This window comes from Rhincodon typus, chromosome 21 (assembly GCF_021869965.1).
Source record: "Rhincodon typus isolate 14 chromosome 21, sRhiTyp1.1, whole genome shotgun sequence".
NCBI lineage: Eukaryota > Metazoa > Chordata > Chondrichthyes > Orectolobiformes > Rhincodontidae > Rhincodon > Rhincodon typus.
This window is the reverse complement of record NC_063352.1, coordinates 26674364-26694084: the sequence shown is the minus strand read 5'-3', so window position 1 is coordinate 26694084 and position 19721 is coordinate 26674364. Positions and strand designations below refer to the sequence as shown.

General features: G+C 39.0%; 1 protein-coding gene across 1 annotated transcript in view; it reads right to left on the bottom strand.

Annotated features, from left to right (window-relative positions):
• The window catches only part of LOC109910488 (trinucleotide repeat containing adaptor 6A), a 99358-nt gene that overhangs the window by 60279 nt on the left and 19358 nt on the right, over positions 1 to 19721 (bottom strand). The window contains exons 3-4 of the mRNA XM_048609709.1: positions 14015 to 14335; positions 9523 to 9570 (exon numbers count right to left, since the gene is read on the bottom strand). Coding sequence (XP_048465666.1) covers positions 9523 to 9570; positions 14015 to 14335 — 369 coding nt within the window. The remainder of the gene's footprint in view (positions 1 to 9522; positions 9571 to 14014; positions 14336 to 19721) is intronic.

The following is a 19721-nucleotide window of genomic DNA, read 5'->3' as shown; positions in this document are numbered from 1 at the left end:
CACAGATCCAGCAGTTTCAGGGCGCCGTCCTTGTTGATGCTGTTTGTGTCTTGTGGTGCCTGCCTTACTGATTTGTCCAGCAGTGCGGTAATTGTTTTTTTTTCCTTTTTTCCCTGTTAAGTACAGAAACTTGGTGCATGTTTTCTGTTAACTGGAGTCTTTCCAACACAAATTGGGGATTTTGTATAATGTGAAATTTTTTTTTTTTTAAAAAACTTCTCTGATGACTCCAGCAGTAGCAGGGCTCGATTTCCAGGGCACTACCCAGGAGGCATGACACCACAAAGACAAGTGAAGGCATTGGCTCTAATTTTCTCTAACTACAGATTCCAAAAATATGTCCATCTATTAGAAAATTGTAAATGTAATACTTATGCCAGAGAGTGAAAAAGAAAAGACAACTATAAGCCAGTTAGGTTTGACAACACTGGCAGGGAAAAAGATAGGATTTATCATTAGGATGCAATAAAAAGGCATTTAGAAAATTAGCGTGTGACTGGATAGAGCCAACATGGATTTGACAAAGTTACCAAGTTTGAAGGTGTAACCAGGGTGGACCAAGAAAGAAACCAATAAATGTAATTACTTGGATTTTCAAAAAGCACTTAATAATTAAGTTTAAATTTATAGTCAGATTCAGATAATAGCCTTTAAGTTTAGTTCCTCATCGTAGAATTCTTTTGTATATTTTCTAATTGACCTGTTCAGAGATGTTATTACACATGTTTGAAACAGCCTTTATCTTAAAATAGCCTAATTAGATAACACAGTTGTAGGATAGTGTCAGTTATCATTCAAGCATCTGAAATTCCTTGTCCAAATAGCATGCTGATTACTGTGACTCCAACAGATCCATACATGAAAGGGACTTTTTGCACCGTTTGAATGGAGACTTTATACACGCAAAAGGCTGAGAGTATATTTGGGAATTTTGCTGAAAGTGGGAATTTGGTGTAGCAGGGGAAAGAGGAGCTAAAAGTAAGGCATTCTGCAGCAAGTCTCTGGAGGAAGAGGCCAGAAGAGGAGGATAAGACATGTGGATTGAGAGGCCTCCATGCAGTAACAGTGGCAGAGTGACGTCACAGTACAATGGGACGTAAGTGCAGGGTAAAAAAATTGATTGGTGAATATTTCTATTCTTTAAAATAGAAGTGAGGTTTTCAGCTTATGTTTAGGTTTCTGCTGTTTTTGAGCTTCAGCATAAAATTGATACATTTTTAAAGAATAGTTACAATAAAGCGTGAAGAGCAAGCATTCATAAAGTACAAAAGATGACCGAGAGGGAGAAAAATGTCTTCTCCGTAATATCAAGACTGACAGCAAGAGCTCCTTTACATAAATAAGGAAGAAAGGCCAAGTGAACGTTAGTGAACAATAATGTTTTCCCAGTCTCATTCTCATTTTCCCAGGAAATGGCAGAGGAGTTGAATAAATACTTTGCACTTGTTTTTATGGTAGAAGGCATTAATAGAATTCCAAAAATACAAAATAATCAATGGGCAAAGGGGAGTTGGGGAGAAAATAAGTACAGTAACTATCACTAGAGAAAAAGTACAAGAAAAACTAATGAGATTAAAGGTTGATAATCTTCTGGGTTTGATGGATTGCAGCCCAAGGTGTTAACAGAAGTAGATACTCAAATAGTGGATGCACTAGTTAAGTAGTCTTCCAAGAATCCTGAGATTTTGGAAAATCACAGGATTACAAAACTGCCAACGTAACACCATGTTCAAGAATGGAAAAAGAGACAAAAAAAAGGTAACTACCAGCCAGTTAGCTTAACATCTATTACCGGGACAATGTCAATGTCTGTGATAAAGGATATAATATCAGAGCATTAGAAATACGTTTGATAGAGCAAAGTCAGCATGGCTTCAATGAGAAGTAATCATGCCTTCCAAATTTACTGGATATCTGAGGTAACAAGCAGAATTGATAATGGGAAATCAGTACACATAATATATTTGGATTTCTAATTGGGATTTGATAAGGTACTACACATTAGGCCAATGGTGTTAGGATAGTATACTCTATTTCCTTTAAAATAAAGGCTAAAATAGAGAAGTCTTGCTAAAACTATACAAAGCAGTCTGAAAACAATTAGAATACTGAACAGATGTGCTCGACTTATCTAAGGGAAAGATAGGCTGGTATTGCAGGCAGTCCAGAAAAGGTTCACTAGATTGAACCCAGATATTGAGGAATTCTCCTAAGCCTAGGTTGGGTCCTTACTCATTGAAGCTTAGGAATGTAACCATATCAAAATAAAAAGATTCTTATGGGGCCTGACAGGATTGATGCTAAAAGGTTGTTCCTCTTACATGAGAGTCTAGGACCACAGGGCATAACCTCAGAGTAAGGGATCACCCATTTAGGACAGAGATGAAGAGGAATTTCTTCTTTCAGCAGGTAGTGAATCTGTGGAATTCTTTGTTGTCACAGATTGTAGAGGCTGGGTTAAGAATATTTAAAAATGATCTAACTCAGCTTTGATCAGGTAGCAAAGATCAGTCATGATCACACTGAATTGCAGAGCAGACTTGATGGGTCAAATGGCCTATTTCTGTTCCTACATCTTAGTTTTGAAGGCACTATACAAGAGGCTGTAGACAAAGGTAGGGATTCATGGGTTTGGGGACAATATATTACAATAGATTGAGGACTGGTGAACAAAGGAAGCAGCAAAAATAAAGAAATCATTGATAAGCTACAATACTGATACGGATCAGTGTTGGGCCTGAAGTATTTAAAAATTTATAACAATAGCTTAGATTAGGGAATTGAATAAAACTGGGTTCCTGTTAACGCACCACTTAAGCATCTCTCCTCCTACTTCAAGTAAACCAGGCTTACCTGACAGCCAGACTCGGGGCCAGAATGAGGCCCACTAAGCTTATGTACAGCATGTCCGGCCTCATCCAAGACAACAGAAGAACAGTAACAGCGAAAACCGAAAGAACTGCGGGTGCTGTAAGTCAGGAACAAAAAGATGCTGTAAAAGCTCAGCAGGTCTGGCAGCATCTGTGAAGGAAAAGACAGTTAACGTTTCGGGTCTGGTGACCCTTCCTCAGTTCTAAAGAAGGGTCACCAGACCCGAAACGGTTACTGTTTTTCCCTTCACAGATGCTGCCAGACCTGCTGAACAGCAACAGGGAAGCTGTCTATTGCCCTGAAAATAAGAACTGGAGAGAGAGAGACGCACACACACACACTTTAAGTCCTTCTCTCCCTGTTACATGGATGGTTTTTTGGAGAGGGAGAGAAGAACAGGATGAAAAGCAACCCACTTCCACTGTACACTTTGATATGAATTTTCCAACGTCAGCTCAGTGCGCGCCAGAGGGATATGTAAAGTCAGTATTAATTAAACCCAAAGCGTTAGCTCAGTCTCAGTCCTCATCCGTTTCCCTGGTAATCAAGACTTACGGCCTAGTCTCTCTCTAGCTCTGCGTGAGTGAAAAGGCAAAGCAGGTTTTATTAGTCAGCATTGGCATATTCTAAAATAGTGTATTATTTGTTTTTATCGAATGATCATTTTATTATTTCTATACTTTTTGAAACTCAATCTTGTGCCAAGCCAAATCTGAATTTTGCTCAATGACCCCTGGAGCAAGAAAAGATTGAAATGTGACCCTTTGTGCGACAAGTATGAATCTAAACCCCAGTTTGTAGCCTATTTGAGACAAAATCCGCTATCTTTACGCAGAGTAAACAATAAGAATCAGAATGAATTGCAAGCAATTTCCAACATCTTCCAGAATACCAGCCAAGATTTTCTGCCAGAAGACACGAAATAATTGTTTTTCTCTCCCAAGTTAAATAACCAGTAAACCTAAAATATGGTAGAACATGACAGGAATTCAACTTGGAAGGCTGTCAGGCAGCAGAAGGAGGAAGACTGAGGAGGAAGACAGCAACAGCGCCCAATATCTCATTAAAAATTAGAAAACATACATTGATTTTAATGGAAGAATCTTGCAGAATTTTCTACATACTGTTTATTATTCACAATGGTTGTAGAAATATCTTGAGGATTGTAAAACTTGATAATTTTATAAGACTACTGGCATTTCAAGATTCCTTTATATTGATGCCAGCTAGGGTAAGACAGACTACCCACTGCATTCTATGATGATTCACAAAATGTACACATCACATCTAATTGAAAACAATGAAACATTTTAAACGTAACTCATAGTAGTTGTGCTAATTTATTTCTATCTTTCTCTTCCTTCAGCCACAATACCTAAGTAATGAAAGTTGAAGATCTCTGTACCTTGTAGGTCTCCATGCATTTTCATAACAGATGATGTGCTTCAGAACAAAATAACCCAAGGGATTCCAAGAGTATTGACTCTCTTCTCCCACTGATGTCACGAGATATTAAGAAACTTTGCTGCCTTAGAGTGATGTTTGGGTCAGTTTTCTTTACAAACACACAAGTCAATGATGGTGGCAAAGTGTGAATTCTCAGTGAATAAAATGAATTAGTTGTATAGTCAAGCTTGTGTTGTTTGCAGACAGAGGAGATCCTATACACAAGCATACAACTACTCTAATCTCATTCAACCCTGCCACTAAATTGCCAAAGCTTTAGAGAAAAATACACTTTCTACACAGATGATGTTTATGGTGAAGTATTAATGCAAAATATTGTAGAAATAAAAGAAATACTACAAAAAAATTCACCCTTGCTTGTTAGAACAGGCTGATCATTGCTAACTTAAGTCAGCACCAAGACCAAACCTTGCTATGAACCAGCTGACCACAACCCATATATTCAGTGCAAGAACAAACTGTTGGCTTTAGATTTATACAGCATTAAAAACAAAGTATACATAATTATATGTTTTGTCCTCCACTCACCAAGTCTCAGTGTGACACCAGTGAATGCACACTATCTGCCTGTACCTTTATGTCTGGGTTGCAGTTTGAGTCTGTCACATACAGTCCATCAAATGGGTATGCGAGAAGATGCGATACTAAATGCGATTACCTTCATTTAGAAATACGCTGTCTCTCAGAAGTACGTGGAGTCAAAGTACAGTCAGAGTCAGAGCACGGAAACAAACTCTTCGGTCCAACCAGTCTATGCTGACCATAATCCCAAACTAAAATAGTCCCACCTGCTTGCACTTGGCCCATATCACTCCAAACATTTCTTTTCATGTACTTATTAAAATGTCTTTTAAACGCTGTAACTATACCTGCATCCACCACTTCCTCTGGAAGTTCTATCCACAAAGGGACCACTGTGTTAAAAAAACTGCCCCTCATGTATTTTTTAAATCTCTCCTCTCACCTTAAAAATATGCCCCTAGTCTTGAAATTCCCCTCCCTAGAGAATCTGCCATTCACCTTATCTATACCCATCATGATCTTACAAACCTCCGTATGGTCACCCCTCAACCTCCTATGCTCCGTGAAAAATGTCCCAGCCTAGCCTTATAATACTAACGTTCCAGGCAACATCCTGGTAAATCTCTTCTGAATCCTCTCCAGCTTAATATCCTTCCTGTAACAGGGCAACCAAAATTGTACACAGTACTCCAGAAGAGGCCTCACCAATTTCTTGTATAATCTTAATATAACATCCCGACTCCTATTCTCAAGGTCTGAGCAATGAAGGCAAGCATGCTAAATGCCTTAACCACCCCATCTATGTGTGATGCAAACTTCAAAGAATTATGTACCTGAAACCCTAGGCTCTGTTCTGCAACACAACAAGTAAACTTTAATTTTAAAAGCAGAGGATGACAGGAATGGATATTTTTGTTTGAGTCCTTGAAAATCACCATCCCTTGATCCGACTGACATTCAGCTCAAAATCATTTTGCATAAAAAATTATCTCCATATCAACTTAGGTGTTTTGCAAATCCAACACTTAACAGAATTTGGTAGCCTACCCAATGTCACATCTAATTCCTGAAATCACCTACTGAACTCTCCTGTTAGCTTTGCACACCGGAGGAAGTTCTCTAGATGAGATCATTTATCTGTCTTTGAAGTTTTTCCAGTATTTTCTCCAGACTCACGAAGGATTGTAGCATTTTGGTTTTTTTAATTGGGAGGACCATAGACCCAGTTTCAAATTTAATACATTAAGAGCATCATATGCATTAAAGTCACTGTCCTTTCACTGCAGTTCACAGTTCAACTTGCTCAGTTTTGAGGTTATGCCTGAAAGGAATCCAGTGTCAAGCAACCACACATCATGTAACAACTCACTGTACATTTCATTCCTTGATTTAAGGGAAAGTAACAATGTTTGGCATCAGATCTAAAAAACCTTAGCAGGACCTTCCTTCAACTTAACCACCTCAAATCAGCATGGAGGATTACTTCACAATAGGCAGAGTTTGTCAAGTAATGATTTAAACAAACAGAGCTGAAGGGTTCTAGCTTGAATCAAGTTTACAATCTTATTTTTGATTACTTGAGAAAAGTCCACAGCTTTACTTGTTAATGCTTGTGATGGATTATATACTGGTAATTGACAAAACAGGGATTACCAGGACCATTTCTGCAAAGTGCAAAGTCCATATTTGTGCCAAACATGACGGTGTACCATCAGTTATGATAGTAACCAGTTTCTTGATTAGAAAGTTTTTCAACCATGTATCTTTTGCATTGGTTGTAGATATCCACATCTCTTATTCACTCTTTTAAGGGGCAAGAGCATGAGAAAATCCTTAGTGGTTATATCCTTAAAAACCGTGCAAACAAAAACACAGCTGGGTTCATACCAATGGAGTTATCAAAGTGCACTGAGAAGCATTTGCCATCCTTCAAATTTAGCTGTTGTTACTGAAAGATGTCTTCAGGCAAATGTTCCTCTCACCTTTGAAGCACCAAATGGCATGTTTTGGATTCCCACTATTATTTCTTCTTTGGCCTCAAAGTCTTTGAAGAAAGAGCCAGTGGCCTTAGTCATTGTTTCTTTAATTAATTCGCCACCAGTGAAAGAATGCGTGTATTTCATCAGAGGAGAGCTTTGAAAAGGGTCTTCAGCTCACTGACCTTCTTTGGCCAAAGCATGTCATTCAAGGGAAAACTATCCTTAAATTTACTACGCAGCTTCAGGGTGCCATTCCAAATTCCTTCTCTAACTTAATAATTTGGCACTGGTCACTCTGCAGCGAGGCCTCTGGAACATCCGGAATGCTGCTGGCTGCTTTCAAGTGGCAAGGTACAGGAGGTCACATCTGTGGTCGAGACTTGTATCTACGGCTCCTGGTCAGCTTCCATTGCTTGGATAATGGATGTGAGGATGCAGCTACACTCCCCATATTTTGCCTTTATCTGCATGGGCCTATTAAGTAAGCAGGTGTACAGAGAAGAGGCAAAGGAGATCTGGCTGAGCTGTTTTTGCAAAGAATCCACATGAGCATTATGGGCTGAATAGCCTAGGTTTCTAATACTGTGATAGATGTTTTTGACATCAGTTCTTCGTATTTCTTCACTTTGTTGCCACAAAGCTTACTTTATCCAGCAAATGGTAGCCCACATGCTCAAAACTGAAACAATGTAACCAGCTAGCAGAGCCTGTTAAGGGCATGCACTTGTCTTTTGCTGCATGGTTTCTGGAAACAGAGGTACTGCACCGGCATGATGACTGATGTGTGCATGCTGAGCAGACAACGAGATTAACTGTCAGAGACTCTGATCAACCAGTCAATCTCATTCTACATTTGGAGATGATAGCTGTATGATAATATCTTTCCTGAGAAGAAACCAAAACTACAAATATTCCAAGTGTGGTTTACCTAAGCTCCTGTATGATTGAAGACTTAAATAGGCCTGAACTCAAATCTACTGCTATTAGATAGGCATATGGATGATAGTATAAAGGTAGGGTGGAGGTTAGATAGACCTTAGGGCTAGGGTAAAAGTTCGGCACAACATCGTGGGCCGAAGGACCTGTACTGTGCTGTACTGTTCTATGTTCTATGTTCTACTTGCAATAAAGATGAACATTTCCTAACACTTGCTGCTCCTGCACGTTAGCCTTTAGTGACTTATTGACAAAGACACCCAAGTCTCATTGCACACCTAACGTTCTAACTCTTACCATTAAAGAAACATCCAGCTCATCTGTTCTTTCTACTGCATATCCTCACATTTATCCACATTATATTCTATCTGCCATGTTCTTGACTAATCACTAAACCAATCCAAATATTCCTGAAAATAAAACATTTTCACAACTCATGTTCCGCTTAGCTTTATATTATCGGTAGATGTGAATTATTACAGTGGTCCAGCAGTGACTTAAGAGAATTTGAGAGAAACAGTGGTCACTGGAAAACTGGAAGTACACAGCTTAATCAGAACCACAACCCTCAGGTATCATGCAGTTCAAACATTTTGCAGTTCTCTTTAAAAACGTTTCTCATAAGGAATGATGCAAGCTGAGGCTTTCCATCGTTTCCTCCAGAAAGAATCTGGAATTGATTTCAGAATGCATATATATTGGCCTCAAGGACTACATGGAAAAGGAGACTAAATATTATATGCCTACCTCAAAATGGGCATGAAGTCTTACACTTCTTCAGGATGGAAGTTAAATAAGCTAAAATTATTCTGATCTCACAAAGTTCCCTTCAACTTGAAAAAGAGGAGCTGGTGGCCATGGGACACCTCAGTTTCTTTTGGACAATGTAGTGGAACTTCATGTTCAAGCTGAAGCCACCGTCCAATACGTGCTTGAAGTCTGGATAACATACACTCACTTGCAAACGTATTTCACTTTGCGGTAATTCCCTCAAGTCTCCAGGAAGTCCCGAAAAGCATGTTGGTGCTACTGCCCTATTGATGGATAAGCCATCGATCACAACCTCAAGGTTAGTTAAAGTAAGTAACTGGAGATACCTAGAGATTAATATGAATAGTGCTTAAATATGTGATTCCTACCAAGATGCTATAACACGCCATTGTGGGTAATTCAAGAGGGTGGTGATTTTTGCACTGAAAAGGATGCACAAGACAGAGCTCTTCAAAACAGCCACAAAAACCTTAAAGTGGGACATTTATCATTTAACAACACAGATGTTTTATCACAATATTAGCATAAAGTTAAACTTAGCAATAATCTCAACTTAAATTGGCCTCTCAATGCAGATAATTTTATAAACAGCTTAAATGCTACTCCTTTACATATGCACACTGAGGATCCCTGGCAGTCTAGTCTGCACAATAGGTGTATGTACAATAGGAAAACCGTGAGATGTTGTACTTGAGCCATAAATGAAAAGACACTTCAGAAAAACATGCAAGTCTGTTAACACGATCAAACGTAAAACACAACAGGCACATCAAGAAGCAAAGCAAGCTGGTTGAATCCAAACAATATCCCCAGTAAGCAACTACAAGCACACCCAGCAAGTATCATGTAAGCAGTCACTCCCACAGTCCTCTAATTTTTTTTGCGAAGTGCAAAATCAAGCCACAGTGACAGAAAGGAAGGGAATGGAAAGGGAGACAGAAGGAAAAAGGAAGAGAAAATATAAAGCTTTAGTCACCTGACTGGTTAGGGGAGTGGCTGACCAAATCCCGAATGGGAGGCATGCCTAAGAAAAAGCAAGAGAACCATAAAGGGTGTCAAGGTTCAATATATTCTCAGCTCACTCTTGATCAAAAGAGTAAAACTGAACACGCTCATCAAAATTAAAACAAAACAAACTTTATCCAGCAGTTTATTAGTCACTCTCAGTACTACTGGTGTTCTTTTACTAATCTGAAGTAGTCCAGGACGCACAATGCACTGGATAGTGGCTCTCAATAGCACTATACTGCAAAAAAAAAGTTATTTAAGGACTCAACTGCAACAATTTCTACTGGGAATAAACTTACCAAAAGGCAGCTCAGATCACACTGAATCAGACATGATTCAATAACAGAGCTTTGAAACAACTGAACTACAGTGATGAAAAGGAAACTAAAACAAAATGAAGGGGAGGTGGGCTGTGACAGACCAATGTGTGTTGTTTGAGCAAGTGAAATGAATGGTGAGCTACTGGGTCAGGTTTGCCTGCTGTTAGAATTGCAATCTTTTAGGTGACAGGTCAAAAGTGAAAAAAGTCTGTCTTCATGTGGATCCAACAGATCAAGTCAAATATCTAGGCCCGCACTCATCCTTCAGCCAACATCTTAAAAAAACTACAGATGAACTCGTCATTTGCTTAATTACCACTTGTGGAACATCGCTGAATGAAAATTGGCCTTTTTTGACATTACAAGTAGGATGAATGACCTACTCCTGCTCTTGCATCTTGTATCTGTACATCAGAGGTCCTTTATCAGCTGTACTTTTAGTATTTTTCACCAAGTCATTGCCTAAGTGTAACGTAATTCACTCTCCAAGTGTACAATGTGCCAAAGTCACAAGGCAACAGGGGCTTTATTATGAAAGCATAATGGACATATTAATGAGAAATATTAATGCAATGAACAGTAATAAGTTCTTAGTCAACATCTTGAGTTATGATAATAGCAACACAAATATAACATTCTGCATTCTGTAAATGAGGAATTTAGCAGACATATTAATAAGGCTGCACAACTCAACTGTTAATCATCTCCCCCATGAACTCTCGAATGCAACACAGGGAACAAGTTGGCCAGGAGGACAGTTACCTATTGTTGTGCCAAGTAGAGAAAATGCAATCCTTAGATTGCCAAAGTTTCCCAAGAGATTCCTGTATACCAGGCCAAATTTTTCAATTAATTTATTACAAATAAATACTTAATATTCTAAGTAAGACATCAGGAAGACCTTGACAGTATTAACCCTAACATATGCTTCAATTCTCACTGTGGCCCCATTCAGCCAATTCATTCCCATTCACCTTTGAAAAAAATATTTTAAGTTTCAATCTGATCTAGAGCATCTTTTCCAAAGATGAAAAACATCAAGCATACACAAGTATTCAACATGCAAGTTAAACTGTCATAACAGGGTTGGATGACGAAAGTGAAACTTGTACTTATGAACTCTCAAAAGTTCATTAAATAAAAACTGTTGGCTGGCTGGATAGGCTTGCATAGCTGCAAGTGGCCAATTGCAATTCTTGTGGAACTAACCTACAATATTACCATGAAAACTTTTGGCACTAGAATACATGGCTAGTGCTGAAGTACAGTTGTGCAGGTCTTCTCACAAAACCTTTACTCAAGATTCTACAAAAGAGTGTTGAACAACACTGACAGGGGAAATTCTACAGATTTACAAGTCCAGAGGAGTTAAACTAGCTAAATTTCACAGAGATCTGGCACAGACTAATTGTGCCTCCTTCTAGGATGTAATCAATTTATGATTTTGCTTTCATAAGATAATTAACCATACATTAAAAATCAGTAAAACTCAGAAAAAAAGTGTTACTGGCAGGCTATTAAAGAATACTCCTGAAATATTAAAAAAGCAGGAATGTATGGCAGCTATCATTACAAGCAATTAGACTGAGCATTTTGACAATCAGATCCCACAATCGTTGTGAGCTCATCATTAAAAACAGCTTCAAAGGGCTGGGAATTTTTCATTTTGAAAAGGTCCTTACGTTTGTCCTAACCAGCCAAGACAAGTTGTGATTCCAAGTGTTCCCCTACTATCACTTCAGTCACTTGCCTTGTCTCATTACCCAAGATAAGGTAAAGTTTTGGTCCTTCTCTAGTAGGAACATTTACATATTGATAAAGAAACTTTTCTTGAACACACTTAAATTCTTCACCACACAAACCTTTAACACTACGGTAGTCCCAGTCAATGTTTCGAAAATAAAAATCACCTATTACAATCTTATTATTCTTACAAATAATCAGAGACGTCTCAACATATTTGTTCCTCAATTTCCCTCTGACTATCGGGAGGTCCATTATGCAACCCCACGGTTTTGTGCCAGGGAAATCTGGTCTCACAAACTTGATTGAGTTTTTTGAGGGAGTAACCCAAGAAGATTGACGAAGGCAGAGCAGTAGATATTGTTTATTTGGACTCTAGTAAAGCCTTTGACAAAGTTCCACATGGTAGACAAATAAGTAAAAAGTTAGATCATATGGGATTCAAGGTGAGCTTGCCAACCGGATACAAAATTGGCTTAATGGCAGGAGATAGAGTGTGATGGTGGAGGGTTTTGTTTTCCAGACCAGAGACCTGTGGCCAGCAGTGTTCCACAGTGCTGGGTCCACTTGGTTTGTCATTCATATCAATGCTTTAGATGAAAATATAGACAAGTATGATTAGTAGGTTTGCAGATGACACCAAGATTGGTGGTACAGTGGACAGTGAAGAAGGTAATCTAAGGTTACTAAGAGATCTTGATCATTTTGATCAATAGGTTGAAGAGTGGCAAATGGAATTTAATTTGGATAAATACGAGGTATTGCACTTTGGTAAAACAAACAAAAACAGGACTTACACAATTAAAAGTAGGGCCTTGGGCAGTGTTGTAGAAGAGACCTAGGGGTTCAGGTACATAATTCTTTGAAGTTTGCATCACAGATAGGTTGGTTTAGCATGCTTGCCTTCATTTTTCAGCTCTGAGAGTATAGGAGTTGGGATGTTATGTTGAGATTGTATAGGACATTGGCGAGGTCTCTTCTGGAGTACTGTGCGCAGTTCTGGTTGCCCTGTTATAGGAAGGATATTATTAAGCTGGAGAGGGTTCAGAAGAGATTTAACAGGATTTTGCCAGGACTGGAGTGTTTGATTTATAAAGGAGAGGCAAGATAGCCTGGGACTTTTTTCATTGGAGTGTAGGAGGTTCAGAGTTGATCTTATAGAGGTTTATAAAATAATGAGGGGTATAGATAAGGTGTTCTTTTACACCCAGGTTGAGGGATTTGAAGATCAGAGGGCATATTTTTAAGGTTAGAGGAGAAAGATTAAAAAAAAAATGTTTAAACAAAGAGGTATAATTTGTTTTTTTAAACAAAGTGGTTCATGTGTGGATTGAACTTCCAGTAGTAGTGGTGGATGCGGGCACATTTACAACATTTAAGAGACATTTAGATTAGTACATGAGTAAGAAATGTTTGGTGGGATATGGGCCAAGTGCAAGCATGTGGGACTACGGTTGGCATGGGCTGGTTGGACCGAAGTGTTTGTTTGCGCGCTGTATGAAGATTACAACCTCTGGCTTGGAGTACGAGAATGAAAGAATATAGTAGTACACACAGTGGTACAATGTATTGATACTCAAGTGTGCAATGCCAGAGGAGAAACCTTACAACCTTCATGACGCATCTGCAGAACGTTACAATTTTATGTGCTAAAACCAGAGTCTTGCATTCCAAACACTTGTCTCTGCAGGCAAATTTCGTTAGCAGGAAAGGCCGTTACACTTGTAGATAACGGAGTAACTATACTGACAGCCACAGATCCAGCTAAGAGTTTCTATCTGAAGACAGGACTACCAATTCAATCCAATCCAAAACATTCAAAAGTTGAACATGCATTCACAGTTAATTGATCCTTTCTTGAAATTCTGAAACGAAGCACTTAATTAAATGCGATGCTCTAGTCACTAGCATCATTTGCAGTAGAGTGATAAGCTAGCCTGAATGCTAAAACGATAAGGCAGTCATATGAGCAATTCTCGAATCACAGAATCTCAAGTGTAGAAGTAGGCCATTCAGCCCACTGAGTCCACACTAACCCTGTGAAGAACATCCCACCCAAACCCTCACCCTACCCTATCCTTGTAACCCCGTACTTCCTAAGGCTAAACCACCTTGCCTGCCCATCCCTAGATGCTATGGGCAAATTTAGCACAGCCAATCCACCTAACCTGCACATTATTGGGACTGTGGGCGGAAACTGGAGCACTTGAAGGAAACCCACGCAGAGAGAATATCTGTATGGAATTTGCACAGTTGCCCAAGGGTGGAATCGAACCGGGTCCCTGGCGCTGAGGCAGCAATACTAACCACTGAGCCACGGTGCAATAATAATTGATTATCAAAAATTTAAGTGCCAAAGCTACTTATTGGTGCATGGAATTATGCAAAATTAGTTACCTGTCTGAGTTTTGCTGCTGTTTTGCAGCTGCCCGTTGGTTACTGGATGTGGAGTAACAGCACTGCCTCCAGACAAATTACTGAGTACTGGTGATGCGGTCCCAGCTGACGGTAGTTGCTGGCCTCTTTTCAGCAGTTGCTTTTGTTCCTGGTGTCGAAAACGCGGCGGTACTTCACGAGGTGGATAACGAGACAAGGCTTGCTGCTGAGTGTTGGCTGGGACACGCTTGGCATTGCTACTGTTGCTGGTAGTTGTGGAAGTGCCGCTGTTGGGGTTGGCAGGCTGAGGCTGGCTTTGACTGGTCTTGGTTGGTTCTGGCACTTAACGGGGGAAAAAAAAATTCATCAGTTAGCACCTGTTGTATGAAGAGCATATTGAATATCCACTACATTAATGAGCACTGAATCAGAAATGGGTTGGTGGGAGTCTCAATCTGGTTAATTTCACACACAAATCTCCGAAAGATACAAGCAGTGGACAGCTAAAAATCAGAGCTCCCTGTTAGCATACGGGTAACCTAATTTCTCTCAATAGGAAAGGAATAGTTCAAGTTTCCAAGAAAAGAATAGGATGCATCAATGGAGTGAAATCTGCAGTAATTTAAAGAACTCCATCATCTACAAAAATATTCTTATCGGACTAATTAAAAATATAATTGATAATAATGGAGCTTAATGTGGAAGTTCATGTAGTCAACAGTAATCCAAGCACTGAGGTGCTAGATTGTTTGAACAAACATATACCGAATTATACTGGATGAAGGGAAGGCTGAACAGGGGGAAAAAACCTTCTGCGGAGCCTGGACAGCACACAAAGTCTCTCTTGCAATATACAGACTTGCATGCTCTTACAAAGTACAAAATCTACAAAGTATATGCCCCAAATAAGGATTACGATTTCACCTCAATATCTTTAAAAAAGGGTATTTGCAAAATTATGCACCCTGATAACATTTTCAAAAGGTAGAATTTAATCTAGAGCTCATCAAATGATATTCAACCAAAAATAGTCAGAAACTGTAGATCAAATATTTGAGGCTGTATAAAAAGGACAAGGCCACACTTTTTCTCCAAACAGCAATGCTCATATGCCCATAAGGTCAGCATCACACCGAGCTACTGAAATCACGAAGACTCCATGTTGTAACATTGTCTTCAAACACCTTTTATGAAGGGTTGAGACCACAGTTTTTCCTCTTCATACAGCAACCCTTGCCACGCAAGATCCACAGACATGAACAAACTTGTTTTAAGCTTCATTCAGAAAAAGACTGGAGTCCTCTGGCTGTATTTCTGGTAATCTCCATATCGTGAGGGCTCAATGCACGAGAAAAGCAGCTACAAATCTCACTTTAAGGATACAGAATTTTAGATACTCATTACAGTGCACAAGCCTTGCTCCTATATCCATTCCCTGATCCCTATCAATCCAAAGCAGGGTTGGCACAACACTAACCTAATTTTCTGCTATTTTGCAGCTACATAAATACTAAGGGGCAAGTAGAAGAGTTACCCAGGCACATGATTCTTGAAAGATGACACGTCAGTGGATGTTCACAATGGACAATACTGAATATCTGATCACCTGAATTCTTCTCAATCAAGCTGCTACCTTTCCCTCCAAGCAATACAATCTATTTTCCCTTTCTCTCTCCCAAAAACTCTAAACTACATCCTCTTGATTAGCTGAGCTCCTATTACTTTAATTGAATTCATGAGCAGTGTCTTTCCTGGTAGTTTTGTGGAATATTGAACTGAATAGGTTTATGTAGCTGCCATACACTATACACTGTACATTTTCAAATCCAAAGAACAAAGTATAATTTGCCCAGAAGGAGCTGAAGAGAGACCACCCTATGTTTTGTACTTCCCTCCCACCAACCTACCTTGTACCCCACCCTATCACTGCATTGCAGACACTTGCTTTGTTATATTCCAGATTACAAACTTTGAAGATCAGTGGCGAAATGAATGCCACAAATCTATGCATTGTGTGTTTGCTGCACAAACGTTCAACTAATACAGCCAGCTAACAGTCACAATATCTTGGTAACTGAAGGCTTCATAAGGAATAGACACTCCATGAGAGTTGAGTGGATGATTCAAGCTCAAGAAGGCTTTGAAAAAAAATTGTAAATAAATAAATTCTTGGTAATATCTGAAAACTGAATTTCATAGCAAATAAATCTAAAGGTCACCTGTCAATCAATTCTTTAAATATTGAAATAGAACAGATATTGCAGGGAAAAATGTATAGATTCAGCACAACTGGTTATAGGATACATTGATCAATTAGTATCTACGAGCAATGAGTTAAATGGGCAAAAACCAAGATAATGCAGTGAGAAAGTGATGTCTAATTTCTTAGTTAAGCTTTATACTATTTTCTAAACCCAAAGACTTTACATTCAATAGGGCATTACCACATCACAGAAATGTCTCAATGGCATTCTGCACTGAAGTGTTTAAGTGCAATGGCTTGTTCATACAGCAAGTTCCCACCCAAAATTATTCAAGTGGTTTTAGTGGCCACAGTCCTGATTAAGTTCAGATGCTAAAAACATAGAACAGCACCATAATGCCTCACATAGTATACTAATTGCATTTTTGAAACATGCAACTTTAAACAAAACAACATTAAGCAAATTGGATTTTTCAATAACTAATGTGAAAACTTTACTAAAGGTTCTGTGGGACTATTCCTGTAGGGAAAAACGGAACATTAACCATTATATCCTGTAAATTTAAGTACTTCGCACTGTTAAAATTACTATATACATAGACTAAATAACTTCTAAAGCATTCTTTTAAGTTGAGAAATACGCTAACTGTTCAAATTACCTCCTGTCCTCACATCAGCTGCTTGCCACTTCATGCTCCCCAACTCTCCCACTCACTGCCTCTCATGCTCTCTGAACGCACCCCCCACCGCAATTTGCCACTGCCCTCTCCTCAACTCTGCCTGTGAATTAGGGCTCTAGAGATAAGCAGCAAGAGGCAGGAAGGAACTAAGAATGACAGCAACTTTGAGTTGCAGAGCTATACAGGCAAGCCACAAATTGGTGGCGTAGCAATTAGGCAGGTGGGACAGTGGGAGAGTCAGGGACCAAAAACAAGCCACTCCAAAGAAACACTGATCAGCTCACACCCTTGAAACTGGGGGGAAAAAAAACACAGATGGAGTGTTCTCACCTCAAAATTTCTCTAGTTGGAAAGTATCTATTCTATGTATCCCAAAACATACCTTAAATGTCAGGCACTGCATCTCTGTTTGCCCGTGCATCTTAGCTAGCTCTCTTTCCATGGTTGTTCTTAAATTTTAAAATGTTCGTCATGGAACCATTTTTCTCTCTCTCAAAATGAATGTAAAATTCAACTATATTATGGTCATTGTCACCCAGGGATACCTTCACTACCAGATCATTAGTTAATCACCTGCCCTCTGATTGGTTCTGGAACATGAAGTTTAATTTATCCCAAAAACATGCAATGAACCAACCTAGGATACCTTAGCACATCTACGTGTAGATTAAATCTCCTGTGATTATGACAATACTTTTCTGACACGCCATTACCTTTGCCTTCATGTTCCATGCTTCAATATGTTTACTGTTAGCAGGCCTCTACATGACTCAACCATTTTTTAAAATCTCTACCCAAACTATTTCTAATCATTATTGGCTAAACTTAGGTTATCCCCTCTACTGTGCTAAACCATTATTAACATAGTTATCCATACAACTTTTTTTAGCTCCCTACCCTTAATATGTCATGCTCAAGTCCCAATATATGTCATCTTGTAGCCGTACCATTGTAATGACCACTAAATCAAAATTTATTGGTTTCTATTTGCACTATCAATTTATCTGTTTTGTTTCAAATTTTACATGTATTCAATAGAGTGTTTAGTTTTGTCATTATTTATTTTGTAACATCTAACCTTATTTGTGATTTACTTAGATTTTTATAAACTATTACTTCATGGTCAGTTCATCATTTCTCACATCAATACTTATTCTCTTCCCTCTGATATACCAAACTTCTTCAGTTCCTAAGAGTCATAATGGACTCAAAACGTTAACTGTTTGTCTCTCCGCAGATGCTTCCAAGCCTGCAGTTTCTCCACTATTTTGTATTTGTACCATGCCATCTTACGTGGCTTAACTAATTAAGTAGATTATTAAATCAATTAATGTCTCTTCTCATCACCACTTTACTAACTTAAACCTTAGAATCTAATAAATGTTACCACTTAAAATGAAAATAAACAAAGAAATCACTAGAGTTGTACCTCCCTTCTGTTAGAATCTCTTAAATAAACTGAGTAATTACAGATTATTGACAAAATCTTATTCTCTCAAGTACAAGGTTAGACCTTTCTGTGGAATGATTCACAGTATAATTGTCTTTCAAAGGGACACGGTAGGACACAAGGATAAGGAAACAGCATTCAGATTTTCCAAAATGCTGTTTGTTCTCTTTTAGAATACCTTAGATTCGGCCACCTAGGAGTAGACATTTATATCTGAATACATCCTAGGGGCCTTCACCTTCTTCTTATCTTGAGCAGAACTCTTACCCTCTTATCCCTGCCAGCCCATAGCCTCAAAAACTTGAATCAGGAAAAGCCTCAACTAAATTTGCATTCAGTACAGTTGCTGACAATTGATTCCCAAAGTCTTCAAGTAGCTGCTCATTACTTTACATAAAGCATCTGCAAGCTTACAATAGGAAAGGAAATGAAACTCCAGCCTGATGAAAAAATTTGGTTAATGGATTGAGTCTGGGGAGCTGCAGCACTCAGCTTGTTTCCATTTTTAAACTGCTGAACCTCATTTTGGTGGTTGCTAATTTTTAATTTTACTTTGATAGACAGAAGGTTAGTGTCACCAAACCTTACAGGACAATGTTTGAAAGAACAAGTGTCAGGTAGCCAATTATTAGTTCATTCATGATCAGCTAAATCAATACTGTAGCTCATTTGGGGAAGCAAGTGATACTAGTTGCCGAGTCTGTTTGATTTGAGGACTTGCGGCACAATGGTAGTGTCCCTAGCTCTGGACTAGGAGGCTCAGTTTGAAGTACCACTTCCTTAACAGACATGTAATTACATCTGAAGATGTTGTTTAGAAAATATCTACCCAATACAGCCTAAATACATGAGCACTAGTGATTTTAAGGTTGATCAAGTTGGAAAGAGTAGCTTTGACAACAAATTCAGAGCGCATTAGGTATAGTTTTCTCCATCAATACAGCATTGAACAAAACAGGGAGCAGGCTACCTTGAATCTGGCAATGGGTAATAAGGCAAGTTTAATAAAGGCAGTGTCTGCTGACACCAACAACTGTATACAACTACGCATGAGCACTCAATCGGGAACACACAGTTGCAAACACTGATGCCATCATGTAGACTTTTACAAGTGACATCGGACGAAAATGCATTACTGCATATGCACAGGAAAGCACACACAATTTTGAACTGGGTTTCAGGGAGAAGGAAAGACAATCTAGAAGCTGGGGCTGACCAGAAGAGCCTGGGAGCAGGGATGTCAAAGTAAAATGACAGGAATGCAGGAGGTAGTAGGAACTGCAGATGCTGGAGAATCCGAGACAAGGTGGTGCAGGGCTGGATGAACACAGCAGGCCAAGCAGCATCATAGGAGCAGAAAGGCTGACGTTTCGGGCCTAGACCCTTCATCAGAAA